The sequence below is a fragment of the Phyllobates terribilis genome, unplaced genomic scaffold, assembly GCF_046119375.1.
Source record: "Phyllobates terribilis strain yellow unplaced genomic scaffold, ASM4611937v1 Scaffold_4__5_contigs__length_816908805, whole genome shotgun sequence".
Classification (NCBI taxonomy): domain Eukaryota; kingdom Metazoa; phylum Chordata; class Amphibia; order Anura; family Dendrobatidae; genus Phyllobates; species Phyllobates terribilis.
Genome location: NW_027362764.1, coordinates 359,510,615 through 359,535,368, shown reverse-complemented (window position 1 = coordinate 359,535,368; position 24,754 = coordinate 359,510,615). Strand labels below are relative to the sequence as shown.

The 24,754-nt window shown below is 43.5% G+C and overlaps 1 protein-coding gene across 3 annotated transcripts in view; it reads right to left on the bottom strand.

Annotated features, from left to right (window-relative positions):
• Positions 1-24,754, bottom strand: part of SLC12A7 (solute carrier family 12 member 7) — a 531,598-nt gene that overhangs the window by 162,271 nt on the left and 344,573 nt on the right. For all 3 annotated transcript variants that reach the window (XM_073678432.1, XM_073678433.1, XM_073678434.1), the window contains exons 16-18: positions 20,480-20,584; positions 4,572-4,740; positions 3,800-3,995 (exon numbers count right to left, since the gene is read on the bottom strand). In XM_073678432.1, coding sequence (XP_073534533.1) covers positions 3,800-3,995; positions 4,572-4,740; positions 20,480-20,584 — 470 coding nt within the window. The remainder of the gene's footprint in view (positions 1-3,799; positions 3,996-4,571; positions 4,741-20,479; positions 20,585-24,754) is intronic.

Here is a 24,754-nt window from a genome sequence, read left to right as displayed (position 1 = left end):
TGGGCTTTTTTTTTTATTTTTTACCATTTTTATCTTTTTTTAACATTTTTATCTTTTTTTAACTAACTTGGTCACACTATATAAAATCCATGCCGGTTGCATGGATTTATATAGTGTGACCAAGTTGTCAAGCACTTTCCAAGTGAAGCTAAAATCGCTTGGAAAGCGCTTGACAACCCGCATGAGAAATCGCATGTGCAAAACGCGTGACAAATGCTTATCCCTGGCTGAAAAAACTCATGTAAAATCCGCATGTGTTTTTTCTGCCAGGGAGATGCAGAAACGCTCAGGAAAAATCCGAAGCATTTTTGCATCGTGGGCACATAGCCTTAAGGTCACTACACTGCTGCTGAGAGAGGCACTACCTAGCAACCAGCCTCTGGGTGCGTGTCTCAGAACACAGCACACTGAGCTGCCAATCCCAAGATGGCCGCTCCCATAACTGTGATTCTCTTATTTCATAACACAAGTAATTCTTCCAAAGGTAATGTATTTCATGTTAATTTATATCTACAGTCTCCTTACTGTAATATACCATAATATGTGTGGAGGTGATAGGTCTGCTTTAACAGCAGTTCCCTACTTAATAGAGTATTGATGGCCTTGCTTTGTACTTCTATTTCTCACTTAATATTTTTATTTAATCTGCTAGCTTATACACTTTACAGACATTTCTATCATGTGCCACACTGGAGCTCAATACTAAATCGTTTATCAGTATGTCCTTGGAGCATGGGAGATAACCAGACAACCATGAGGAAACCTACCCAAGCACAGGAAGAACATGCAGACTCCTTGCTGATGTTGTCATTTAAGTGCACGACTACAGAGCTGCAAAGTTGCAATGCTAACCACTGAGCCACCATGCTACCCAGACTAAGTAACCAGTCACTTGTTTTGACTCGTCTATAACATGTAAAGAGCACTGGGGAATACAAGCAATTAAACAAAACTATTCCACCGGGTACATTTTGTAAAGTGTTAATTTAGCCATTGGGTATAAAAATAGGCTCACAATTATTTAAATAATAACTAATAGCAACTCCAAAATAAAAAATTTTCAACAAAAGAAAAAAGAATATTTTTTTTGCTAAAAACGTTAATGTTTACTAAATACACATGCATACAAAAAGTGTAAAGAGCGACAATCTCCAGAACACTGGTAACAATGCAGTTTATATACTGCTGTAGAAGTGGGTCCAATCAGTGTCAACGTATAGAATTTTTGTAGAATAACCACAGAGGTCAAAAGAATAAATTGTACAGTGGTGTGAAAAAGTATTTGCCCCCTTCCTGATTTCTTATTCTTTTGCATGTTTGTTACACTTAAATTTTTCAGATCACAAAACAAATTTAAATATTTGACAAAGATAACACAAGTAAACACAAAATGCAGTGTTTAAATGAAGGTCTTTATTATTAAGAGAAAAATAAATCCAAACCTACATGGCCCTGTGTGAAAAAGTGATTGCCCCCTAAACCTAACAACTGGTTGGGCCAACCTTAGCAGCAACAACTGCAATCAAGCGTTTGTGATAACTGGCAATGAGTCTTTTACAACGCTCTGGAGAAATTTTGACCCACTCGACTTTGCAAAATTCTTGTAATTAAGTCAAATTTGAGGGTTTCCGAGCTTTTTAAGGTCATGCCACAGCATCTCAACTGGATTAAGGTCAGGACTTTGACTAGTCCACTCCAAAGTCTAAATTTTGTTTTTCTTAAGCCATTCAGAGGTGGACTTATTTTGTATCATTGTACTGCTGCATAAGCCAAGTGCGCTTCAGCTTTAAGTCACGAACAGATGGCCGGACAGTCTCCTTCAGGATATTTTGTAAGACAGCAGAATTCAAGGTTGTATTTACCACAGAAAGTCTTCCGGGTCCTGAAGCAGCAAAACAGCCCCAGACCATCACACTACTACCACCAAATTTTACTGCTGGTATAATGTTCCTTTTCTGAAATGCTGTGTTACTTACAGTATACGCCAGATGTAATGGGACACACACCTTCCAAAAAGTTCAACTTCATTTAAAAACTGCATTTTGTATTGTGTTATCTTTGTCTAATGTTTATATTTGTTTTGTGATCTGCAACATTTAAGTGTGACAAGTATGCAAAAGAATAAGAAATCCGGAAGGGGGCAAACACTTTTTTACACCACTGTATATACAAACATACAAGCCTAATTTACAGGTTCCTGTATGTTGCTGTGTCGCTTGTTATTTGCTTGGCAAGATGACATTTAGGCTGTGTGCCCACAATGCGGATTTAGTGTGTTTCCGCGGCGGCATTTCCATGACATCAGTAGTCATGTGACAGGTCACGCGACCGCTGACAGCAGCGATCGAGTGACCTGTCACATGACCGCTGACGTCATGGAAGGTCCTTTTACATTACCGGTACCCGCCACAGAGCCAGCTGCGACGCCGGGAGCAGACCGAGGCAACCGGAAAGCTGAGTATAAGGTTATTTTTTACGTTCTAATTCTTTTTTTTTTTAACATTATGTTGGTCACACAATATAAATCCATGCCGGTTGCATGAATTTCTATAGGGTGATTAAGCTAAAATCGCATAATCAAAACGCTTGACAAACGCTTGTCCCTGGCAGAAAAAAATGCATGTACAATCCTCATGTACAATCCTCATGCGTTTTTTTAGCCAGGGAGATGCAGAAATGCTCAGAAAAAACCTGCAGCATTACTGCATCGTGGGCACATAGCCTTATACTGAAATCATTTAGGGGTAGACACAAAGTTTTAATCACTTCCTGTTGCTTTTTTTGCCCTGGCAACACAGCAAAAAAATGCAATTTGATTTTTCTTCTTTTTGTGGCGTTTACCAATTGGCAAAATTCATTATATATTTTAATAGTGCGGGCACAGCAATATTGATTTTATATTTCTATTTAATAAGGCGAAAAAAAAAGGGTTTTGTTCTCTCATTTTTTTGAATAAAAATATTTTTTCTCATTTGTAGTCCCCTTTGGTGGACTTGGACTTGAGATCATCTGATATACTATATACACTGCAATCTAACAGTATTGCAGTATATAGCAAAAATCACGGTCTATGAAACCCAGCCATAGGCCATAGGCAGACTCCCAGCTTCCATAGCAACCCACGGTGGGTCCCTTAGCCATGTGCTTTAAATGCAACTGCGAGTTTGGCAGTGGCATTTAAGGAGTTTTCATCAGTGAGCAAAGCTCTCCTCCATTCGTTGATGTTAGAGATAGATGATGGTTGAATAATACAGCCATCATCTGCTGGGAAAGATGCTGGCTCCATTCCTGAACCTGCATCAAAAGAGACCCGACATAAGAAACATTATGTCAAATGTCAGGAAGGGGTCAATCACTTCAGCATCCCATAGAAAATAAGAACAATCTAAACTCGCCTCCCATAGAAGTGCTGTTCCAACCATGTTGGCGCAGGCGTTTGACGTGACTACTGCAGCTAATCAGCTGAATTTCATTAACATGCTGTCAGAGTGGACGTCAGCTCTCACAGAATAGTAAAAGTTTCAGCTGATAAGTGGCTGTTAACTGGCTGCAGTGGTCACATAACCTGCCGGGAATAGCACTGCTGGAACTGCAGCCTCACTGCGGGAGACAAATATGGATAAGATGCCAACTAGTAGGAAACCGGAACTACTTCCTGATGTGGACTGGAGACTGGCAATCTACAAGTGAAAACTTCACTCCTTCAATGGTGCAGCAATATGACTTCCATTAATATTTCAGATTTCCTTGTACAGAAAAAAATAAAACAGGACACAATAAATAAAAAGGCAATACCCACCAACAAAGGGTTTCCAGCTGTAAGGATTATTTGGCTGCTTCCAAGAGTGTGGCCAAGCCATTAGTACAGTATTGTGCTTCATACCACCAAGACCAGCAGACTGGATCAAGTGTGACATTCCATCTCGAACACTGGGCGAAACTACTAGCTGACAAAATCCTTTCGTCTTTTCTGCAATCATTAAAGCTTTAACATTCTAAAATAGAAATAATAAATACAGATTTACTGAATTTTAAATAACACTTTAACCTAAAGGGAACCTGTCATGTCCTATCTACTATCTATAATAAATTTATAACATTTTATGTACTTATATCCTACCTGATTGTTTTCAGTCATAGGGGTGTGATTCTCATATTCAGTCAGGGGCGGCGCTGCATTCACTCACTACTGGCGTCGCCACGTATTTGAATTTTACTCCTGGCTAGCACTGATATTATTGGGGCACATATACATTTCTACATGGATAGGATATAAGTACATAAAATGTTATAAAATCATTATAATACCACCAATTTTAATGAAAAAAAGCTTGTTAGTGATGCAGTGTAGATAGTAGGTAGGACATGACAGGTTCCCTTTAAAATACAAAATAACTATACAAAGGAAGTAAATTGGATAAGACACATGGAATTTGCTAAGCATTTGCATAATCGCTGCCTTGCATCTCATTACTGTATAATTCACAGTCACAGCAATTAACTGTGGAGAAGTAACAAACCAAGTGTAAAGGAAGTATAGTACTAAGCCATCTCAGGGTGACTGTTCTTACATCTTCGCCTTTCTGAGCTTCTGTGTGTTTATCCAGAAAAGTCCCTTGGAGCACAGAACCAACAATTGTTAATCCTTTGCCGGCCTTCAGTTGAGTGGTCAGTGAAAGAAGTCGGGGATGCTTCACATTCTGCTCCGAATCTAGGTTTACTAACACCAAAATCTGAGGTCTGAAATACATGAAAATATTAGGAGTTATCCACAGAGCCAGCTCATTTTCCTAAAACTGTTGGCAGTCGGACAGAGCTGACACACAAGGTCCATATTCTCTGTAGTCCAATCTAGTGTCCAACAACACAAACCTAAACCGTTATAGAGAAGACTCCTATAAGGTTCTGTCAGAAGTACGTCCGCGTACTCCCTGATGTATAACTCTGGCAGAAATCTCTGCTATATCTCACTGTATATACGGTGTTGTATAATTGTTGTTTTTCTGCTGTTCCTCTCCTCTGCAAATTAGAAATTATTATACTACGCTTTCCTATATAGTGGAAAGCAGCAAGGCATACCAGTGCATAATTGCAGCCTATGCTGAAGGACAATCTTATTCTTCTGGCATATACTGGGTGCATGGTGGTATATAGACTTGGTTGTAGCGTAGCCCAGAAGCGACGTGTTTGAAGTCAACAACATACAGTACAACTAATCCCTAATTAGTACAGTGTTAGGAGTGAAGGAAGAGGAAACACATTATGTAAAAGCATCTGCATACTTTTTTTTTCTTTAATTGAATACTAGTTTATACTTGACTTTCAGCAGGGTTCTACCCATTAAAGGCAACTCTTATTATAACAACCCCATTTAAAGGGAATTTGTCAGGAGCTGTAAGGTCACCACATGGGTTGAGTAGAAGACAACCACAAATGGATATTCCGTTGTTTATAAAAGCAACCTTACATCTTAGAAAATGCACGAGGACTACCAGCTAATGTATTGATCCTCTGCATTATGTCCGTCCCCATGTGCTTAACTAACATCTCTTCCACATAGTCAAAAAAAGAAAAATGAATCAAGGCCTTAGGAGTGGTGCTAGGTGGGAAATAATATAAAGGATTACATCAGGAAGATATGTCTGAACCTGTCTTTTACTACCCAAACTAGCAATGCAGTTAGTATAGGTGTGCACAACATGTGGCCCGCCAAAGGGTTTGTTGCTGCCTTTCAGACACAAATACATTTGAACACTTTGGCGCCGAGACAGGGGCAGAGCTGCGCTAGTCAGCTCCCACCCCGACGTGCAGCGGCGTGAGGTCAGCGCGCTGCTGATCTCATCACACTGCGGCTAGCGCCTGAACCATAGAGGAAGTGGACACATTGGGCACTGGTAAGCACTCCATGGACGAGCTAAAGATGAAATGTGCTATTATTTTTGGTGAGGGTGCTAGAGGGAGGGGTAAGATGTTGTGTTACTATGAAGGCATATAATTGGGCAATGGGGGAAATTATGGGGCAATTAAGGGGGGTTGTGAAAGAAGACATAGTATAGCAATGGGCAGTCGGGTGGTGAGACTTAATGCAGAGGCAGTGTGGGAAAGATATGGAAAGGGGCAGTGTGGGGGGATATTATGTTGAGGGTAGTATAGGGGAAATTATGGAGAGGGGCAGTGTAGGGGAAGATTATGGAGGGGCATTCTGGGGGGGATGTTATTGAGAGGGGCAGTGTGGGAGATATTATGGAGAAGAGCAGTGTGGGGGGATATTATGGGGAAGAGCAGTGTGGGGGAGATGTTTTGTGCAGGAAGAACAATGAGGGGCAATTACTAATTCAAGGGTGCAGCATGGGAGATATTTAGATTTATGATACATTTATTTTTAAAGGCATTGTTTCGAAAGGTGCTGCTAAAGATTGAGAACATGGGAAATCTGGAGAGACGAGCTCTGTGTGTAAATTCTCATCATAGAAGCTGTACTACATGGAGATAATAGGAATGGGAAAGACTTGAATCAGAGAAGATTTCAACTTCCAGTATCTCTCTACCATTCTTAAGGATATTTGGGAATTGTAGGTTCATGCAATACAATTCTATATGGGGCTGACCTGACATTACAATTCATCGCTGTACTAAGCTTGGTGCTGCCTTCATGTACTGATTGTGGTTCTGGTGCTGAATTCTAATACATACAACGTTTCTGCCGCTGTATTCATGTACCGACAGTGGTTCTGGGGTTGCATTCATGTGCTGATGGTGGTTCTGATCTTGTATACATGTAGCAATCCATAGCGTGCTTGATAACTACCACTTAGAACTAAAAAATCCTCCAAAAGTTGAGATTAAAGACTATGAAGGGGATTTGGCAAGTTTCTTCTCCAAAAACTCAGCTTAAACTAGCATGTGTTCACATTGATTTTACTGAGCAGAAACTCTCCAAATCCTCCTCAAATACTTGGTTCTGGTGATGTATTAATTGAAGAGGTTGTCCACTACTTTAGCACTGATGACCAGTCCTTAGGATAGGTCATCAATATCTGATTGATCGGGGTCCGACACCCGTCACACCCGCTGATAAGCTGCTATTGGTGGAGATCGCCGGAAGTACTCACTTGTAGAGAGGCTGACGCAGGGTACTACACATCCGCTTCCTATTGATTTGAATAAGACCTGGACGTGTAGTACCCTGCGGCGGCCACCGTCAGAAGATGGCCAGCTTCGCAAGTGAGCACTTCTGCCGACCCAGATAACAGCTTATCGGCAGGGATGCCGGGTGTCAGACGCCGACCGATCAGACATTGATGACCTATCCTAAGAAAAGGTCCTCAATGCTAAATTAATGGACAACCTCTTTAATAAACTGATGTTGGTTCTGGTGATGTATTCATCCAAGTACCCGTTTAAAAAGTTTTGTGGTCCCAGGGATTGGTTTAATATGGCAATGCAGTCCTTGGACCAAAAAATGTTGTGCAGTCCTGGTTTAGCAGCTACTGTATAAGGATATGTTCACACATGGCGATTTTGCTGCATTATTTACACAGCGTATATGGTACACAGTGTTTTACAGTACCAGCATCATCAATCAGATTTATGAAATTTAATAAGCACCCTGGGTTTTTATCGTGTGTGTATTTTGTACCCTGCTGCGTTTTTGTCAAGACGCATCATGTCAACTCTTTTAGTGTTTTTTGCAGCGCTATGCACCTATTCATGTGAATAGAAGAAAAATGCAAAGTAAATATGCTGCAAAAAACATAAATAAGAACAAGATAAAAAAAGCGTATTGTATGTTTTTCATGCCGCCACTCTTGATTTTGGTGTAGAGAAAAAAATCTGCAAAAAAGCAATTTGTCAACAAACCCTTAGGCAATGCTTGAAAATCGCTGCTAAAATGCTGAACGAATTGATATGCAGAGTCTTGGCAAAAACACAGCAGGGTTCAAAGTACGCAAAAAAAACAACAAAAAAACAGCATGTGTATGAGTTTTCACTAATCTCATTGAAATGCTGCAAAAACTCCACGTATGTGTCACGTAAGGTGTGGGCAAGACTCAGTGCAACACAAAGGCAAGAATGGGAAGGGAGTCCAGACTATAGGGAAAGGGGGAAGTGGAGACCTCCTAGGCTGATCTGATATCACCCTGTCTCCCCTACCGTCCCTTTATAGGTTCTTCACCAATCGCCGCACAGGAACCTATCCCTGTATTTCCCTAGTTATTGTCCCTGGCTACGGAAGGAGGGGGATGAGCACTAGTCAATCCCCACTGACAACTAAAGTCATCAAATGGGACAAAACAGAGGAAAGAAACTTAGCTAGAGTCGACTTCAGAGAGATTGCAACACATCCTCTCAGCTCCAGGAGGAAGTAAGCAGACTGCAACAGCTCAAAGCCTTCACAAGGGGTCATGTGAATATCACTGGCACCTCTGTGTAGCAACCAGGAAGTATTTAAACACCCAGGCCTGACTGTCAATTAGAGCAGGGGGGAGGTAGCCGCTGGATCCTAGAGTGAGACAGCTAAGAATGTGTCTGTAATGCCAAACAAAGGGATCTCCTGCAACCAACTGAAGGGTGACTGTCTGTCACATCTGACACACCAGAGACAGTACCCCCTCCTCAACGAGTTATCTCCATACACTCAGAACCAAGTTTCTCAGGATAAGAGGCGTGAAATGAACGAACTGACCTGGGAGCATTTACCTCTGATGCTGAAACCCACATGCTCTCTTCTGGACGGTAACCCTTCCAGTTTACCAAGCACCAAGTATTATAGGGAACGACGATGGAGATGGAAATATACAATCCTAAAAATCTGAAACTCAAAATTACCATCAACCATTACTGGGGACGGCGGTAGGGGTGAGGGCTCAAGAGATTCCACATATTTCTCGAAAAAGGACCCGTGGAAAACATTGTGAACCTTAAAGGGCCTGAGGAAGCTCAAGACTAAACGCTGCTGGGTCAATAAGGGCGGTTATTTTATAGGGACCAATAAACCTAGGTTCCAGATTCCAGGAGGGAACCTTCAACTTGATATTCCTGGTAGACAACCACACAAAGTCATTCACATTCAGGTCCGGATCTGGCAAGCGTTATCTGTCAGCCATACGTTTATACCCGTCTCTCATGATCTTTAAATTAAATTACTCAGGATCCCCACGCCACACCGAGGAGAGTGACAAAGCAAAACGTTTCTCCTCAGGAACTCCCGAAGCTCCTCCCCTACTAAAGGTACCAAATTGTGGGTGGTAATCATATGCACCAAAGAACGGTGACCTGCCAATGAATTCTTGACAATTATTAATGGCAAATTCAAACAGCGTTAAGTAGGATGCCCAATTCTCCAGATTTTCGGAGATGAAACACCTGAGGTAGGACTCCAAATTCTGATTGACAAGCTCGGTCTGTTCATTCGACTGAGGGTGGAAGGCAGAGGAAAAGAACAGCTGCACCCCAGTCGAGAACAGAATACCTTCCAGATCTTGGAAACAAACTGGGTCCCCCCATCTTACACCACATCGGAGGGACCTCGTGAAGCTTCATGATCTCATTTATGAACACCTGAGCAAGTGTCTTAACATTGGGAAGTGCAGGTAAAGCGACGACGTGAACCATTTTACTGAACCTATCTACTACCACCAAAACCACCGTTTTGCCTGCAGATACCGGTAGGTCAGTAATAAAATCCATTGATAAGTGTGTCCATGGCCTACTAGGGATAGGTAGTGGAATAGGATTACCAGACGGACGGGTATGCGAAACCGTAGAATGTGCGCAAATACTATAAGCAGATACGTGTTCAATCACAGCCCGATGCAACCCCGGCCACCAAAAATGAGGAGAGAGGAGGTCCGCGGTTGCCTTACCACCTGGGTGACCAGCAAGAAGAGAGTTATGATGTTCCTTAATTACTTTGCGGCACAGATTAGATGGTACAAAAAACCTTCCTGAAGGGCAAAAGGCAAGGGCGTCCTCCTGAGCCTCCAACACCTCACCCTCCAGTTCAGGATATAATGCCGAAATGACTAACCCCTTCTGTAGTATCGGGGCAGGGTTCTCATGGTCACCGCCACCAAGGAAGCTCGGGGACAAAGTATCAGCCCTGACATTTTTGACCCCTGGACGAAAAGTCCAAAATTGAACCTATTAAAAAATAGGGACCATCTGGCTTGCCTAGGGTTGAGACGTTTAGCTGACTGGAGATATGACAGGTTCTTATGGTCAGTAATAACAGTAATAGGATGGACAGCCCCCTCCAACCATTGTCGCCATTCTTCAAATGCCAATTTGATCGCCAAAAGTTCCCTATTATCCATGTCATAATTTCTCTCAGTCGAAGACAATTTTTTAGAAAAGGCGGCGCATGGACGCCATTTATCAGGGGACGGACCCTGAGACAACACAGACTCAACCCCCACATCTGACTCCAAAATAAAGGGTTGAGAAACATTGGGTTGACTGAGCACAGGTGCAGTGGCAAAATAATTCTTTAAGGAACGAAAAGCCCGAAGGGAGGCATCCGACCATTTGGAAAAATCAGACCCCTTCTTGGTCATGTCAGTAAGGGGTTTCACAATTACTGAGTAATTTTGGATGAATTTCCGGTAAAAATTAGAAAAGCCCAGAAAACGCTGTAGTGCCTACAGGTTCTCGGGACTGCCCCAATCAAGGACTGCACGGATCTTCTCCGGATCCATCCGAAAACCCTAAGATGACAACAAGTACCCCAAAAACTGCACCTCCTGAACGGAGAAAACACATTTTTCCAGTTTGGCATAAAGTTTGTTATCCTTTAATATCTGGAGCACCTGTCTAACATGTTCCTCATGTGTCTCAAAATCAGGTGAGTAAACCAAAATATTTTCCACCAGAAACCTCCCCACCATGAGAGATCTCATTTGCATGTATAAATATATGTGTGGTCAGTACAAAGGACTAGCACATGACTTATTCCTTCCAAAGACTATACTAAGGACAAGGGGGCACGCATTACGGGTGGCAGAAAGGCAATTCCTGGACCTAAACATGAAAAGTTTCTTTACAGTAAGAGCAGTTGGACTGTGGAATTCCCTACCACAAAAGGTAGTAATGGCAGACACTATAACACCTTTCAAAAAAGGGCTGGACGATTTCCTCGATACACACAACATTGTGGGCTACAGTTAAATTATACAAAATATTACACCTATAGTAGTAAATTTAATACCACAATAGTAATTACATAACCAGTATTATAATTAGGTTTGATCCAGGGGTTCTAGGACTGATGGCCTTTTCTCGGGGTCAAGAAGGAATTTTTCCCCACGATGCAAATTGGCTGAATGTGTCTTGGGGTTTTATGTCTTCTTCTGGATCAACAGGTTTAGGCATAGGGATTTTAGTAATACCATTATTAGAATCACAAGAGTAATACAAAATATAACACTAATTAAAAAATTATAAACTGGTTCATTTTTAATTGTAATGGTGCAGCAATAATAAAAATGGTAATACTACATTTATCAGGCCTAGTACCAGTAAGTTGTTAGTATGTTAGTGTTGGGAGAACAACTGGGGGAGAAAAGTTGAACTGGATGGACCTAGGTCTTTATTCAACCTACGTTACTATGTTACCAAATGATGGAAAATATCATGTATGAAATGCTGAAATACCGCGGTCGCAATGGTCAAACTGAAAGGCATAACCAGACTCTCGAAAAGCCCTTTAGGGGTATTGAACGCTGTTTTCCATTCATCCCCTTCTCTGATTCTAACCAGATGGTGGGCTCCCCTAAAATCCAACCTGGAGAATACCTTAGCTCCTACAACCTGGCTGAACAAATCAGGAATCATAGGAAGAGGGTATGGATCTCGGATGGTAATTTGGTCTAATTCCCGGAAATCTAAACAGATCAGTAGACCGCCATCGTTTTTCTTCACAAAGAAGAACCCTACCGCCACAGGCAAAGAGGAGGGTCTAATATGTTCCTTCTCCAAACTTTCCACAATTAAATCCTTCATGGCTTGTCTCTCAGGGCCACAAAGATTATACAGTCTGGACTTCGGTAGTTTAGCTCCAAGGGTCAGGTTAATAGGACAGTCATATGCATGATGAGAAGGCAAACCCTGACACCCCCTCTCAAAAAAAACGTCCTCAAAACCAGGCAGAAAACCAGTTAATATTTCTGTAGAGACAGTAGCAAGGGAAATAGCTAAACAGTTCTCATGGCAGTAATCTCCCCATTCAATAATCTCCCGGATTTGCAAATTCACTAATAAATTATGTTTCACCAGTCAGGGAAGACCCAAAACATTAGGGGTGGGAAGACTGTCCAGGACACAGCAAGGGATTATTTCACAATGAACCGACCCCACCCTCAGTTTTACATTATGTACAATGTGAGTAAATGATTTCTGTGTAAGTGGCGCCAAGTCAATGGCGAAGATGAAAATAGGTTTAGCTAAAGTACAGCAAGCAAGACCATGAGTTTTCACAAACTCATCATCAATCATGCTGACTCCAGCATGGAGCTTGTCAACAAACACAGAAATTTTCTCGGTTTTGCTCTCTAGCACCACTTCTGCTGTCAGGACAAACCAGGAACTGCAGGTTGGCAACAAATGCACCCCTTGTTTATCCAACTCCAGACTACCAAGAGTTAATCAAGTCTCCTTTTGTTTAGGAATTGAAGGACAAGTCCCGACAAAATGTCCCTTTTCCCCACAAAAGAACATACGCCCTTTTTCTTGCGAATCTCCGGGGAGATGTATGATGCAGAGGCACCCCCTTACTGCATGGGTTCTCCACCGCCTCTAGCACTGGTTCATCCCCAGACTGCTCCCCCGGCAAAAGTACATAACCTCGACAAGAAGGCCCCAAAAAAGGTGGTCTTACCCGTCTATCACTACGTACGGCCAACGACATGGCAGCCTCCAAGGACCGAGGGGTTTCATATACTGCCAAGGCATCTTTCAACCTTTCAGTAAGACCCTCACAAAATTGACTTCTAAGGGCTAAGTCATTCCATTTAGAATCCGTTGCCCATCTTTGGAATTCAGAACTGTAAGTCTCCACTGACCGATTCCCCTGCTGAAGGCGACGTAGCCTAGACTCAGCCAAATTACCATCAGTGATCCTCTTCTTCTGATTGCTGATTTGTTCAGCCCGGTTGTAGGAGCTAAGGTATTCTCTAAGTTGGATTTAAGGGGAGCCTACAATCTGGTTAGAATCAGAGAAGGGGACGAATGGAAAACAGCGTTCAATACCCCGGAAGGACATTTCGAGAGTCTGGTTATGCCTTTTGGTTTTGCCAATGCACCTGCGGTATTCCAGCATTTCATAAATTACATTTTCCATCATTTGGTGGGGAGGTTTGTGGTGGTCTATCTGGACGATATTTTGGTTTATTCACCTGATTTTGAGACTCATCGGGGGCATGTTAAGCAGGTGCTCCAGATATAAAGGGATAACAAACTTTATGCCAAACTAGAAAAATGTGTTTTCGCTGTTCAGAAGGTCCAGTTTTTGGGGTACTTGTCATCTTCGGGTTTTCGAATGGATCCGGGGAAGATCCGTGCAGTCCTTGACTGGGAACATCCCGAGAACCTGAAAGCTCTACAATACTAATTTTTAACAGAAATTCATTCAAAATTACTCTGTTACAGTGAAACCCCTTACTAACGTGACTAAGAAGGGATCTGATTTTTCCAAATGGTTGGATGTTTCCCACCAGGGTTTTTCTTCCTTAAAGAATCATTTTGCAACTGCACCTATACTCAGTCAACCCGATGTTTCTCAACCCTTTATTTTGGAAGTTGATGCGTTGGATGTCGGGGTTGGGGCTGTGTTGTCTCAGGGTTCGTTACCTGGTAAATGGTGTCCATGTGCCTTCTTTTCTAAAAAAATTGTCTTCGGCTGAGAGAAATTATGACATAAGTAATATGGAACTTTTGGCGATTAAATTGGCGTTCGAGGAAAGGCGACATTGGTTGGAGGGGGCTGTCCATCCTATTACTGACCATAAGAACCTGTCATATCTCCAGTCAGCTAAACGTCTGAACCCTAGACAAACCAGATGGTCCCTGTTTTTTACTATGTTCAATTTTGTTGCCACTTTTCGTCCAGGGGTCAAAAATGTCAAGGCTGATGCCTTGTCCCAGAGCTTCCCTGGTGGTGGTGACCATGAGAACCCTGCCCCGATATTCCAGAAAGGGGTAGTCATTTCAGCTCTTTATTCTGAACTGGAGGGTGAGGTGTTGAAGGCACAGGGGAACGTTCCTGCCCTTCAGGAAAGTTATTTGTGCCGTCTAATCTGCGCCACAAGGTAATTATGGAACATCATCATCCAGGTGGTAAGACAACTGCGGACCTCCTCTCTCGTCGTTTTTGGTGGCCGGGGTTGCATCGGGATGTGTTTGAACATGCAGCTGCTTGTTGTATTTGCGAGAGTTCTAAGGTTTCGCATACCCGTCCATCTGGTACTCTTCTTCCACTACCTATCCCTAGTAGGCCATGGACACTTGGATTTTATTACTGACCTACAGGTTTCTGCAGGCAAAACTGTGGTTTTGGTTGTAGTACATAGGTCCAGTAAAATGGTTCAGGTGGTCGCAATGTCTGCACTTTCAAATGCCAAGACACTTGCTCAGGTGTACATAAATGAGATTGTGAAGCTTCATGGGGTTCCCTCCGATGTGGTGTCAGATCGGGGGACCCAGTTTGTTTCCAAATTCTGGAAGGCATTCTGTTCTTGACTGGGGGTGCAGTTGTCCTTTTCCTCTGCATTCAACCCTCAGTTGAATAGACAGACAGAGCGTGTCAATCAGAATTTGGAGACCTATCTTTGGTGTTTAGTTTCCGAAAATCCAGAGGATTGGGCATCCTACCTGCCGCTGGCAGAATTTACCATTAATAATCATAGTCAAGAATCCTCTGTCAGGTTACCGTTCTTCGATGCATACGGTTATTACTCACAGTTTGGTGCCTTTAGTGGGGGAGGAGCTTTAGGAGTTCCTGAGGAGGAACGGTTTTCTTCGTCGCTCTCCTCGGTATGGCAGGGTGTGATGAGTAATTTAAATATCATGGGAGACAGGTATAAACGTATGGCTGACAGAAGACGCCTGCCTGCCAGGTCCAGACCTGAATGTGAATGACTGTGTGGTTGTCTACCAGGAATATAAGATTGAAAGTTCCTTCTTGGAAGCTGGGACCTAGGTTTATTGGTCCCTATGAAATAGCTGCAGTCATTAACCCAGCAGTGTTTCGTCTTGAACTTCCTCAGGCCCTTAAAGTCCACAGCGTGTTTCATAGGTCCTTACTTAAAAAATATGTCGAACCTCTTGAGCCCTCGCCTCTACCACCGCCCCCAGTAATGGTTGATGGTAATCTGGAGTTCCAGATTTCGAGGATTGCAGATTCTCATCTCCAACGTCGTTCTCTACAATACATGGTGAACTGGGAAGGCTATGGTCCAGAAGAGAGCTTATGGGTTTCAGTGTCAGAGGTGAACGTTCCCAGACTGGTTCGCTCTTTTCACACATTTTTTCCTGAGAAACCCGGTCCTGAGTGTCCAGAGGCCACTCGTAGAGGGGGTACTGTCATGGGTGTGTCAGAGGTGACAGTCGTGCCCTGCAGTTGGTTGCAGGAGATGTCTACCTTTGGCATTACAGACATTTTCTTAGAAGCTGGCTGTCTCAAGGACCCAGCGGCTACCTCCCTCTTTCTAATTAGCTCCTGGCCTGGTGTATAAATACCTGGAATACCTGGTGTGTCTGAGAGGGAGGTGCCAGCTATATTCATTTCTACTTGTGAGGCTTTGGCAGGAGAAGTGCTTCATCCTCTCTGGAGCTTGAGGCCATGTGCACATTTGGAGTCGTCTAAAGCTAAGCAATTCCCACTGTTTGTCTACCCTTGTTGTCCATAGAGTTTAGTGGAGATCGACTAGCGCTCATCTCCTCCCATCCCTAGTCTTAGCCACATGCCAGGGAAAGTCAGGGCGAGGCACGCGTCGGCGATTGGTGCAGAGCCAATATAGGGACGGTAGTTGAGACAGGGTGACACTAGAACAGTCTAGGACAGTGCTGGCGAACCTATGGCACGCGTGCCAGAGGGAGCACGCAGAGCCCTCCCGGTGGGCATGCGCGCCATCACCGCAGCACTAGCGCTACTGGATCGGGCCCGGCGGGTGAGAACTCTGAGCCCGCCGAGTGCCAACACAAGCAAGCCTTGCTACTTCAACTAGATGTGCGTTCTTGGACGCACATCTAGCTGAAGTGTATTGCGGCGCATGAACTTGCCCGTGCGCTGCAATACACGAGGCCGGCCAATCAGAGGCCGGCCAATTAGAGGCCGGCCAATCAGAGGTTAGCGGCTGCCGGCCAATCAGAGGCCAGCCAATCAGAGGTTAGCGGCTGCCGGCCAATCAGAGGCCAGCCAATCAGAGACCAGCGGCTGCCGGCCAATCAGAGGCCGGCCAATCAGAGACCAGCGGCTGCCGGCCAATCAGAGACCAGCGGCTGCCGGCCACTCAGAGACCAGCGGCTAGCAGGTGACGTCAGCGTACACGCGACTGGGCGCATGGCAGTGACATCATGCGCCCCGTCGCTAGGACGCTGGAATCAGTTGCCGGCTACAGGAGAGGACGCGGCGCGGGAGAAGAAGAAAGGTGAGTAGGAGTGTTTATTATGTTTTTTTTTTTTTTTTTTAATATGCGATGCACAGTGGCGCCAGCAGGCATATATACATGGACTGGGGGGAGGGAGTATATATACATGGACTGGGGGGGAGGGAGCATATATACATGGACTGAGGGGAGGGAGCATATATACATGGACTGAGGGGAGGGAGCATATATACATGGACTGAGGGGAGGGAGCATATATACATGGACTGAGGGGAGGGAGCATATATACATGGACTGAGGGGAGGGAGCATATATACATGGACTGAGGGGAGGGAGCATATATACACGGACTGAGGGGAGGGAGCATATATACATGGACTGAGGGGAGGGAGCATATATACACGGACTGAGGGGAGGGAGCATATATACACGGACTGAGGGGAGGGAGCATATATACACGGACTGAGGGGAGGGAGCATATATACATGGACTGAGGGGAGGGAGCATATATACATGGACTGAGGCGAGGAAGCATATATACATGGACTGAGGCGAGGGAGCATATATACATGGAATGAGGGGAGGGAGCATATATACATGGACTGAGGGGAGGGAGCATATATACATGGACTGGGGGAGGGAGCATATATACATGGACTGGGGGAGGGAGCATATATACATGGACTGGGGAAGGGAGCATATATACATGGACTGGGGAAGGGAGCATATATACATGGACTGGGGGGGGAGCATATATACATGGACTGGGGGGAGCAGCATATATACATGGATTGAGGGAAGGCAGCATATATACAATGATGGGGGCAGCATATATACAAGGATGGGGGGAGGGCAGCATATATACAAGGATGGGGGGAGGGCAGCATATATACAAGGATGGGGGGAGGGCAGCATATATACGAGGATGGGGGAGGGCAGCATATATACAAGGATGGGGGAGAGCAGCATATATACGAGGATGGGGGAGGGCAGCATATATACGAGGATGGGGGAGGACAGCATATATACGAGGCTGAGGACAGCATATATATGAGGATGGGGGCAGCATATATACGAGGATGGGGACAGCATATATACGAGGATGGGGGAGGGAAGCATATATACAAGGATGGGGGCATATACCAAGATAGGGGTGAGCACATTCTTTATTTCTGCAGTCTCATACCCCTGCTCCTTCCTGTGGCTGCTCTATGCTGCCCTCGCCTGCTCTTTGTATCAGTTGTTTGTATCAGTAAAACCTCAATATTTAGGTTAAATTGTTGTGTTGGCACTTGGCGATGATTAAGAGGGTTTTGGATTGCAGTTTGGGCACTCGGTCTCTAAAAGGTTCGCCATCACTGGTCTAGGAGGTCTCCACTTCCCCCTTTCCCTAGTGTCTGGGCTCCCTTTCCCTCTTCCCTCTGTGTTGCACCTGGCATGACAGGATCTCCTTGCAATAGAGAGATCACAATTCCAACTCGTTGCTCCTCATTTCCGGAGGAGTAAGGACAAAATTTAAAATACAGTTTGCAGGACTACTTGAATACAAAAAACTTGTCCCTACCTCCTGAAAACCAGTCCGGGAGTGCAACCATGGGCTCAGGCTGGACAGGCCTACCCACAGAGACCCCCACATTAGTGACCTGTAGCCACTTATACTGTTGCTGAACCTCACAGGGGAGGTCATTCACCTCCAGAGACAGACTGCGCAGCCGCTCTGCGAATGAACCCATACAAAGGGAGAAAGGAAAAAAAATAAAAAAACACACCCCCAAAAAAAACAACACACAATTAAACCCAAGTGTCAGTTTTTTTTTTTCTAAATGTGCATGGCCGTGATAATGTCACGCAAGGTGTGGGAAAGACTTAGTGCAACACAAAGGAAAGCGGGGGAAGGAAGCCCAGACTCTAGGGAAAGGGGGAAGTGGAGACCTCCTAGGCTGATCTGAAATCACCCTGTCTCCCCTACCATCCCTATATAGGTTCTTCACCAATCGCCGCACAGAAACCTATCCCTGTATTTCCCTAGCACTTGTCCCTGGCTACAGAAGGAGTAGGATGAGCACTAGTCGATCCCCACAGACAACTAAATATAGAAAAGGGGACAAAACAGGGGAAAGCAACTTAGCTAGAGTCGACTTAAGAGAGATTGCAACACATCCTCTCAGCTCTAGGAGGAAGTAAGCAGACTGCAAAAGCTCCAAGTCTTCACAAGGGGTCATGTGAATATCACCGACACCTCTGTGTAGCAACCAGGAAATATTTAAACACCCAGGCTTGATTGTCAATTACAGCAGGAGGGAGGTAGCCGCTGGGTCCTAGAGAGAGATAGCTAAGAAGGTGTCTGTAATGTGAATGAAGGGATCTCCTGCAACCAACTGCAGGGCAACTGTCTGTCACATCTGACACACCGTGACAGTATGAACATAACTTAAGGGTAAGTTCTGCGAGGATTTGCTGAGTTTTTTATGTTTTTTGTGTTAGTTAAAGTACTTGTCTCACAGTGGAAACTCTCCCATCATGTATAATAAACTCTTGAGACAGAGTTATCTTCCAGGCACCGTCCTCCACCTAGCCTGGAAGAGGTCATTTATATAAAGTGATAAAAGAGGATTTATTCACAACAAGTCATCTGATATGAGGCATCACTCTCCTCAGCAGTCTATAACCTATATGCCCATATTAATAGTTTATATAGTCATATATTTTGACAGTTTCCCTTTAAATGAATATGATTGTGCATTTTGATTATATTAGTTGCATTGAAACATTGTAGTTTAACTACGTATACCTTGGTAACAAAGTACTGTAACTGTTATAAAGGCTGGTGCATTTCTGGACCAGCTATCAGCCTTACTAACCTTACTAACATTGCTTCTCAATGAGATTGTCATTGTCTTTTCCATACTTTTACCATCCAGGTATCACTCCCCCAAAAGTGTTCCAAAATTATTACTTTGAAAGAACATACTTAAATGGCAATTGTCTAGTGTCAATAATTGCAAAAAGGAAACTTTCCAGAAAGTACACTGTGTAAAAAAAGTAGAAAACAACTCCACAAGATGATGCTCTGATTCGAAGACCAAGTGGCATCCACCATAAGGAGTACAATTCAGGGTATCAAGAAAGAAATGGCATCACATGGGGTCAAAGAACATGCTTCAAAAATGTCCTGCCAACTTCTGCAATATTGCTGCAGGACTAGCTGACCTGAAAAGAAGCAACTTTTAACTGCTGCAATAAAGAAAAAGCACTTATCATACGGAAAAGAAGTTCAAAACTGGTCTCTGGACAAGTGGGAAAAAAAAGTAATTTTTTTTTACTAATAAAACTGTTTGAAGGGCAAAATAATAAACCACATCCAACAAACCCCAAAACAGCCACTTACTGTGATGTTTATGCTTTATACCTGCTGCATCAGAGACACTATTCCATCGAGGTCATAATTACCAGTGAAAAATATGTGGCTGTTCGGAATAAGAAACTGTTACCAACTATGCCGAAATGGATTCCAAATGGTGATTGCAGGATCTGGCACTTTGACATAATTCCAGGTAAAATAAGGAGATTTTGGCACAACACAAGCTTGCATTATTAAACTGACCTAGAAACTTACTCTAGGCTATTATGAGATGCATTAGTGACAAAAATGAGCTGAACAGCAAAAATTAAGAAGTTTGCAGATAAACGGAGAAAGACATTCAGGAAAGTGGTCTTCGTGTCTAAGAGGGGGAAGCAACTATTCACAGGTAAGGAGGTGACTTCAAGTACTGAAATGACATTATTCCATAACCTCCATCTCTATTACATGTTTGACCCAGTACCTTTGCACAGTACTGTCGTATAACACAATTATAATAAATTAAATGGATGCATACCTCCAGTTTTTTGTATGTGTTGCACCATGTTCAACTCTAAGCAAAGCATATCGAGCAGCATTTAAGGACAATCCGCGGATTCCATCACCCCATTCTTTCTCTGCCCTAGATTGAAATTTCACATACAGATTTTACATGCTTCAAATTTTTTTGTTTATTTTTTTACCGAAAACAATGACCACAAAATACAAGATTTACATTCTTTTATAAACGTTACCTAGAAAATGAAGTTAGCTATTTGCCACCAGGTTTTATCACGTTTGTGCTATACCCAATAGTTAAAGAGTAACTGTAATTTCAATTTTTATTTAGTCATTTAATAGTATTAGTGAAAATAATTAACTTTGTTAATTATTAACTATATCTTAGCAGAGAAATCTGTTTCTTTCTCCACTGGGATTGATCATTGATTCTCAAAATTCAGTTAAGAGAGACAGATCAATCCAGGAAGAAAAATAAGCAGATTTCTCTGATGAGATATATTACAAAGCTGCTTATTTTCATGTGCACTAATGATTTATAAAATAAAAATTATAACAACGGTAATGCATTAGATATTTGCGACACAACTTTCCTACATGTGAATAAGCATTGTAAAATGTTAGCAGTTAGGGATTAACAATGCAAAAAAAAAAACGGCAGAGAAGACCTTGGATTAAAATAAAAATTGTTGCTATATCTGTATATATCCCTAAACAGGACATATATCCCTAACCCACATATATCCACATCTAATATAAGTAACACAGGAGCAACACCATATCGGACAACTGCAGAACAAACAGATTTGTATCTGTCATTGCACAAGATTGTGTCCTGTACACATTGTGCCAGCTTGGATATCACGGATTTATCCAGGGGCAAAGAACTATATTCCAGTCATCAGCCAAGCACAACATTTTACCTCGCTGCTCCCTCGATAGATGCTAAATATAAGTTCCTAATTGGAGAAACCCATTTTCTATGTAATTATGGGAGTGATGTGCCTCACCAATTATGTGCCATGGAAAAATGGCAACGTGAAAGCCTGGATATAATATTTAAATTACATGTACCAAAAAGCCTAGACTGTAGTGAATTGATAGTTGCTCAGCCATAAGAATCACAGTGCCATTTATGTTAAGGGGATGAATTACTTAAGAGGCCATGGAAAAGTTGTGGCTGATGATTTGTGAATAACTTGTCTACACGATAAAACTTAACAGAACATACAGTAGTGTTCAAAATAATAGCAGTCCAATATGACTAACCAGATTAATCACTGTTTTTGGTATATATTATATTACCACATGTCAAACAATTTACCAGTTGGTGCAGTAGATTCTGAGAAAACCAACAGACTCAGCATTCATAATCTGCATGATTTTGAGTCTGTGTATTTAAATAATTAATTAAAATGGGGTGTGATCAAAATAATAGCGGTGTGGAGTTCTATTAGTGACGTCAAAAACTCTGTGAAGAAACAGGTGTGAATCAGGTGGTCTTTTTTTAAGGGTGAAGCCAGCACATGTTGTACATGAATTTCTCCTTGAAAGCCTGAGAAATATGGTGGTTCGAGACATTGTTCAGAAGAACAGCCCGTACTTTGATTAAAAAGTTGATTGGAGATGGTAAAACTTATATAGAAGTACAGACAATGATAGGCAGTCCGGCTAAAATGATCTGCAATGATTTAAAATGGAAAGCCAAATCAGAGAGACGTGGAAGAAAACGGAAGACTACCATTCGAATGGATTAAAGAATAGCCAGAATGGCAAAGGCTCAGCCAATGATCAGCTCCAGGATGATTAAATACAGGCTCAAGTTACCTGTGTGTACTGTGACAGAAGACGCCTGTGTGAAGCTAATCTCTTAGTAAGAAGTCCCTGCAAAGGCCCACCGTTAAAAAAAACAACAAAAAAAAAAACACATGTACTGAAGCAGATACAATTTGCCAAAGAACACATCAACTGGCCTAAGAAGAAATGGAGCAACATTTTGTGGACTGATTAATTTGGGTCCAGGGGCTGCAGACAGTTCGTCAGACGACCCCCAAACTCTGCATTCAAGCAACAGTACACTCTGAAGACAGTGAAGCTGTTACGGATCCGGGTGGTGGAACCTCTGTGCTGTGATGCATGGAAGGATCAGAGGGGCGTAACTAAGAGCCTACCTGGACCGACCCTGGCCACACGGCGGCTTAGTTGACTCCGTGAACCAAAGAGGGACCGGGAAGGTGAACCAGGTGCCACTCTGGGACAGACCTTGTGTGAGAGCAGGCAACCCCTACGGGACTGATAGCGGAAGCCAACAGGCACAGCAGATGAGCAGGCAGGCACAGGCAGGCAGGAGATGCGGGTAGACAAGCAGGCGGGCACGGCTGGTAGACAGGCAGGCGGGCATGGCTGATAGACAGGCAGGCGGGCACGGCTGATAGACAGGCAGGCGGGCACGGCTGATAGACAGGCAGGCGGGCACGGGAAACTGAGGGCTGGAGAGCAAAAACCTTGCACAGGCACCTCCATTTTGGAGGAGGTGCCTTATATAAGGGCAGTCCTCCGGCCATTGGCCGGGGACTCTTTAGGATGGCGCGCGCAGCCCCTTTAAGAGGGAGGGAGCGCGCGAGCGCCTTAAGTACAGTGCCCGGGGAACTGCGCGCGGCGCGCGCACCCCGGGCAGGTGCAGCAGGGGAGCCAGAGGATGCCGGACCGAGACCATGGTGGTGAGGGGATCGGCGTCTCTGCCCGGCAGAAGCATGGTGGTGCAAGCATCATGATATGGGCATTTTTCTCTTACTATAGTGCTGGACCTATTTAAAGCATACCAGGGATCATGGACCAGTTTGCATATATTTGAACACTTGAAGAGGTCATCTTCCCTTATGCTGAAAAGGATATGCCCTTGAAATGGGTGTTTCAAAAATACAACGACCCTAAACACATCAGTAAGAAAGCAAAATCTTGGTTCCAGTTCAACAAAATTGAGGTTATGGAGCGGCCAGCCCAATTGCCAGACCTTAAGATGATAGAACACTTGTGGGGTGACATCAAAAATGCTGTTTCTCAGGCAAAGCCAACAAATGCCAAAAAATTGTGGGATGTAGTCAAAACATCTTGGGCTGGAATAACAGTTGACAGGTGCCAGAAGTTGGTTGACTCTATGCAACATAGATGTGAAGCAGTTCTAAAAAGCTGTGGGTACACAACTAAATATATTAGGTTAGTGAATCACAGGAATGCTAAATCCTCAAAAAAGAGAGTACATATTGTGAGTTTGTAAAGACAAATGCAGACACTATTTTTAGAACAGTCCAATGCTCATTTTTTGTTATTTTCTGTAAAGTAGTTAAAAATTATATACATTTCTCTTCATGTTTTGAATTATAAAACAGTATGCAATGTTCCCAATGCATGGAAATAAAAACTATTATAAAGATTTTGTGCTTAACTCATGTTTTTGAACACACTGCTATAATTTTGAACACTATTGTATGCTAGAGGATTGTCTACAGCAGAAAAGCTCTTAAATAGAAATGCCATGTACATGTCCTAGTGTCTTGTGCTATGTCTGTGCTCAGAGTAATAACTGATAAAACAGCTTGGTTTTGGTAAATATTCTCCCAACCAAGTTGCATTTTTCAACCCAGTTAATTTGTACGTGGTGGAATTTCCACCACGAAGATCCCCACAGATTGTCAGAAAGGGGCATATGTGTCCTCTTTTCTTAAAGGGTTGTCCACTTTTGTGTTGAAAAGAAGTATCTTTGCAAATACCTTGCGTTGCTCTTACTGCCTGTGAGCGGCTATATCCTTGGCCGCTCACAGGCATCACATGACCCCCCCGCTGATGTCATGTCAAGTTAGGCGTCACATCAGTGACGTGGTCCCCACGGTGGATGCTGGGCTGTGGGTGGGGTTACCCCGCACGTCACACCCAGCATCCACCGTGCGCTTTCCCAATGAATGGGGAGAGGGAGAGCACACGGTGGATGCTGGATGTGACGCGCGGAGTAACCCCACCCACAGCCCAGCATCCACTGTGGGACACAGCAGAGAGAGAGACCCCCAGCTGCACCCAGAACATGCAGCCGCGGGTCTCGTGATGCCTGTGAGCAACCAGTGATAGCGCCGCTCACAGGCAGTAACAGCAGCACAAGGTATTTACAAAGAAACTTCTTTTCAACATAAAAATAGATAGGCCAATTATTAATAATTCTGGACAACCCCTTTAATGTAATGGTGGTCAATAATGCAAACGGTCACAGTTTATTGGTCACAGGACTAACAGATATCGGAGT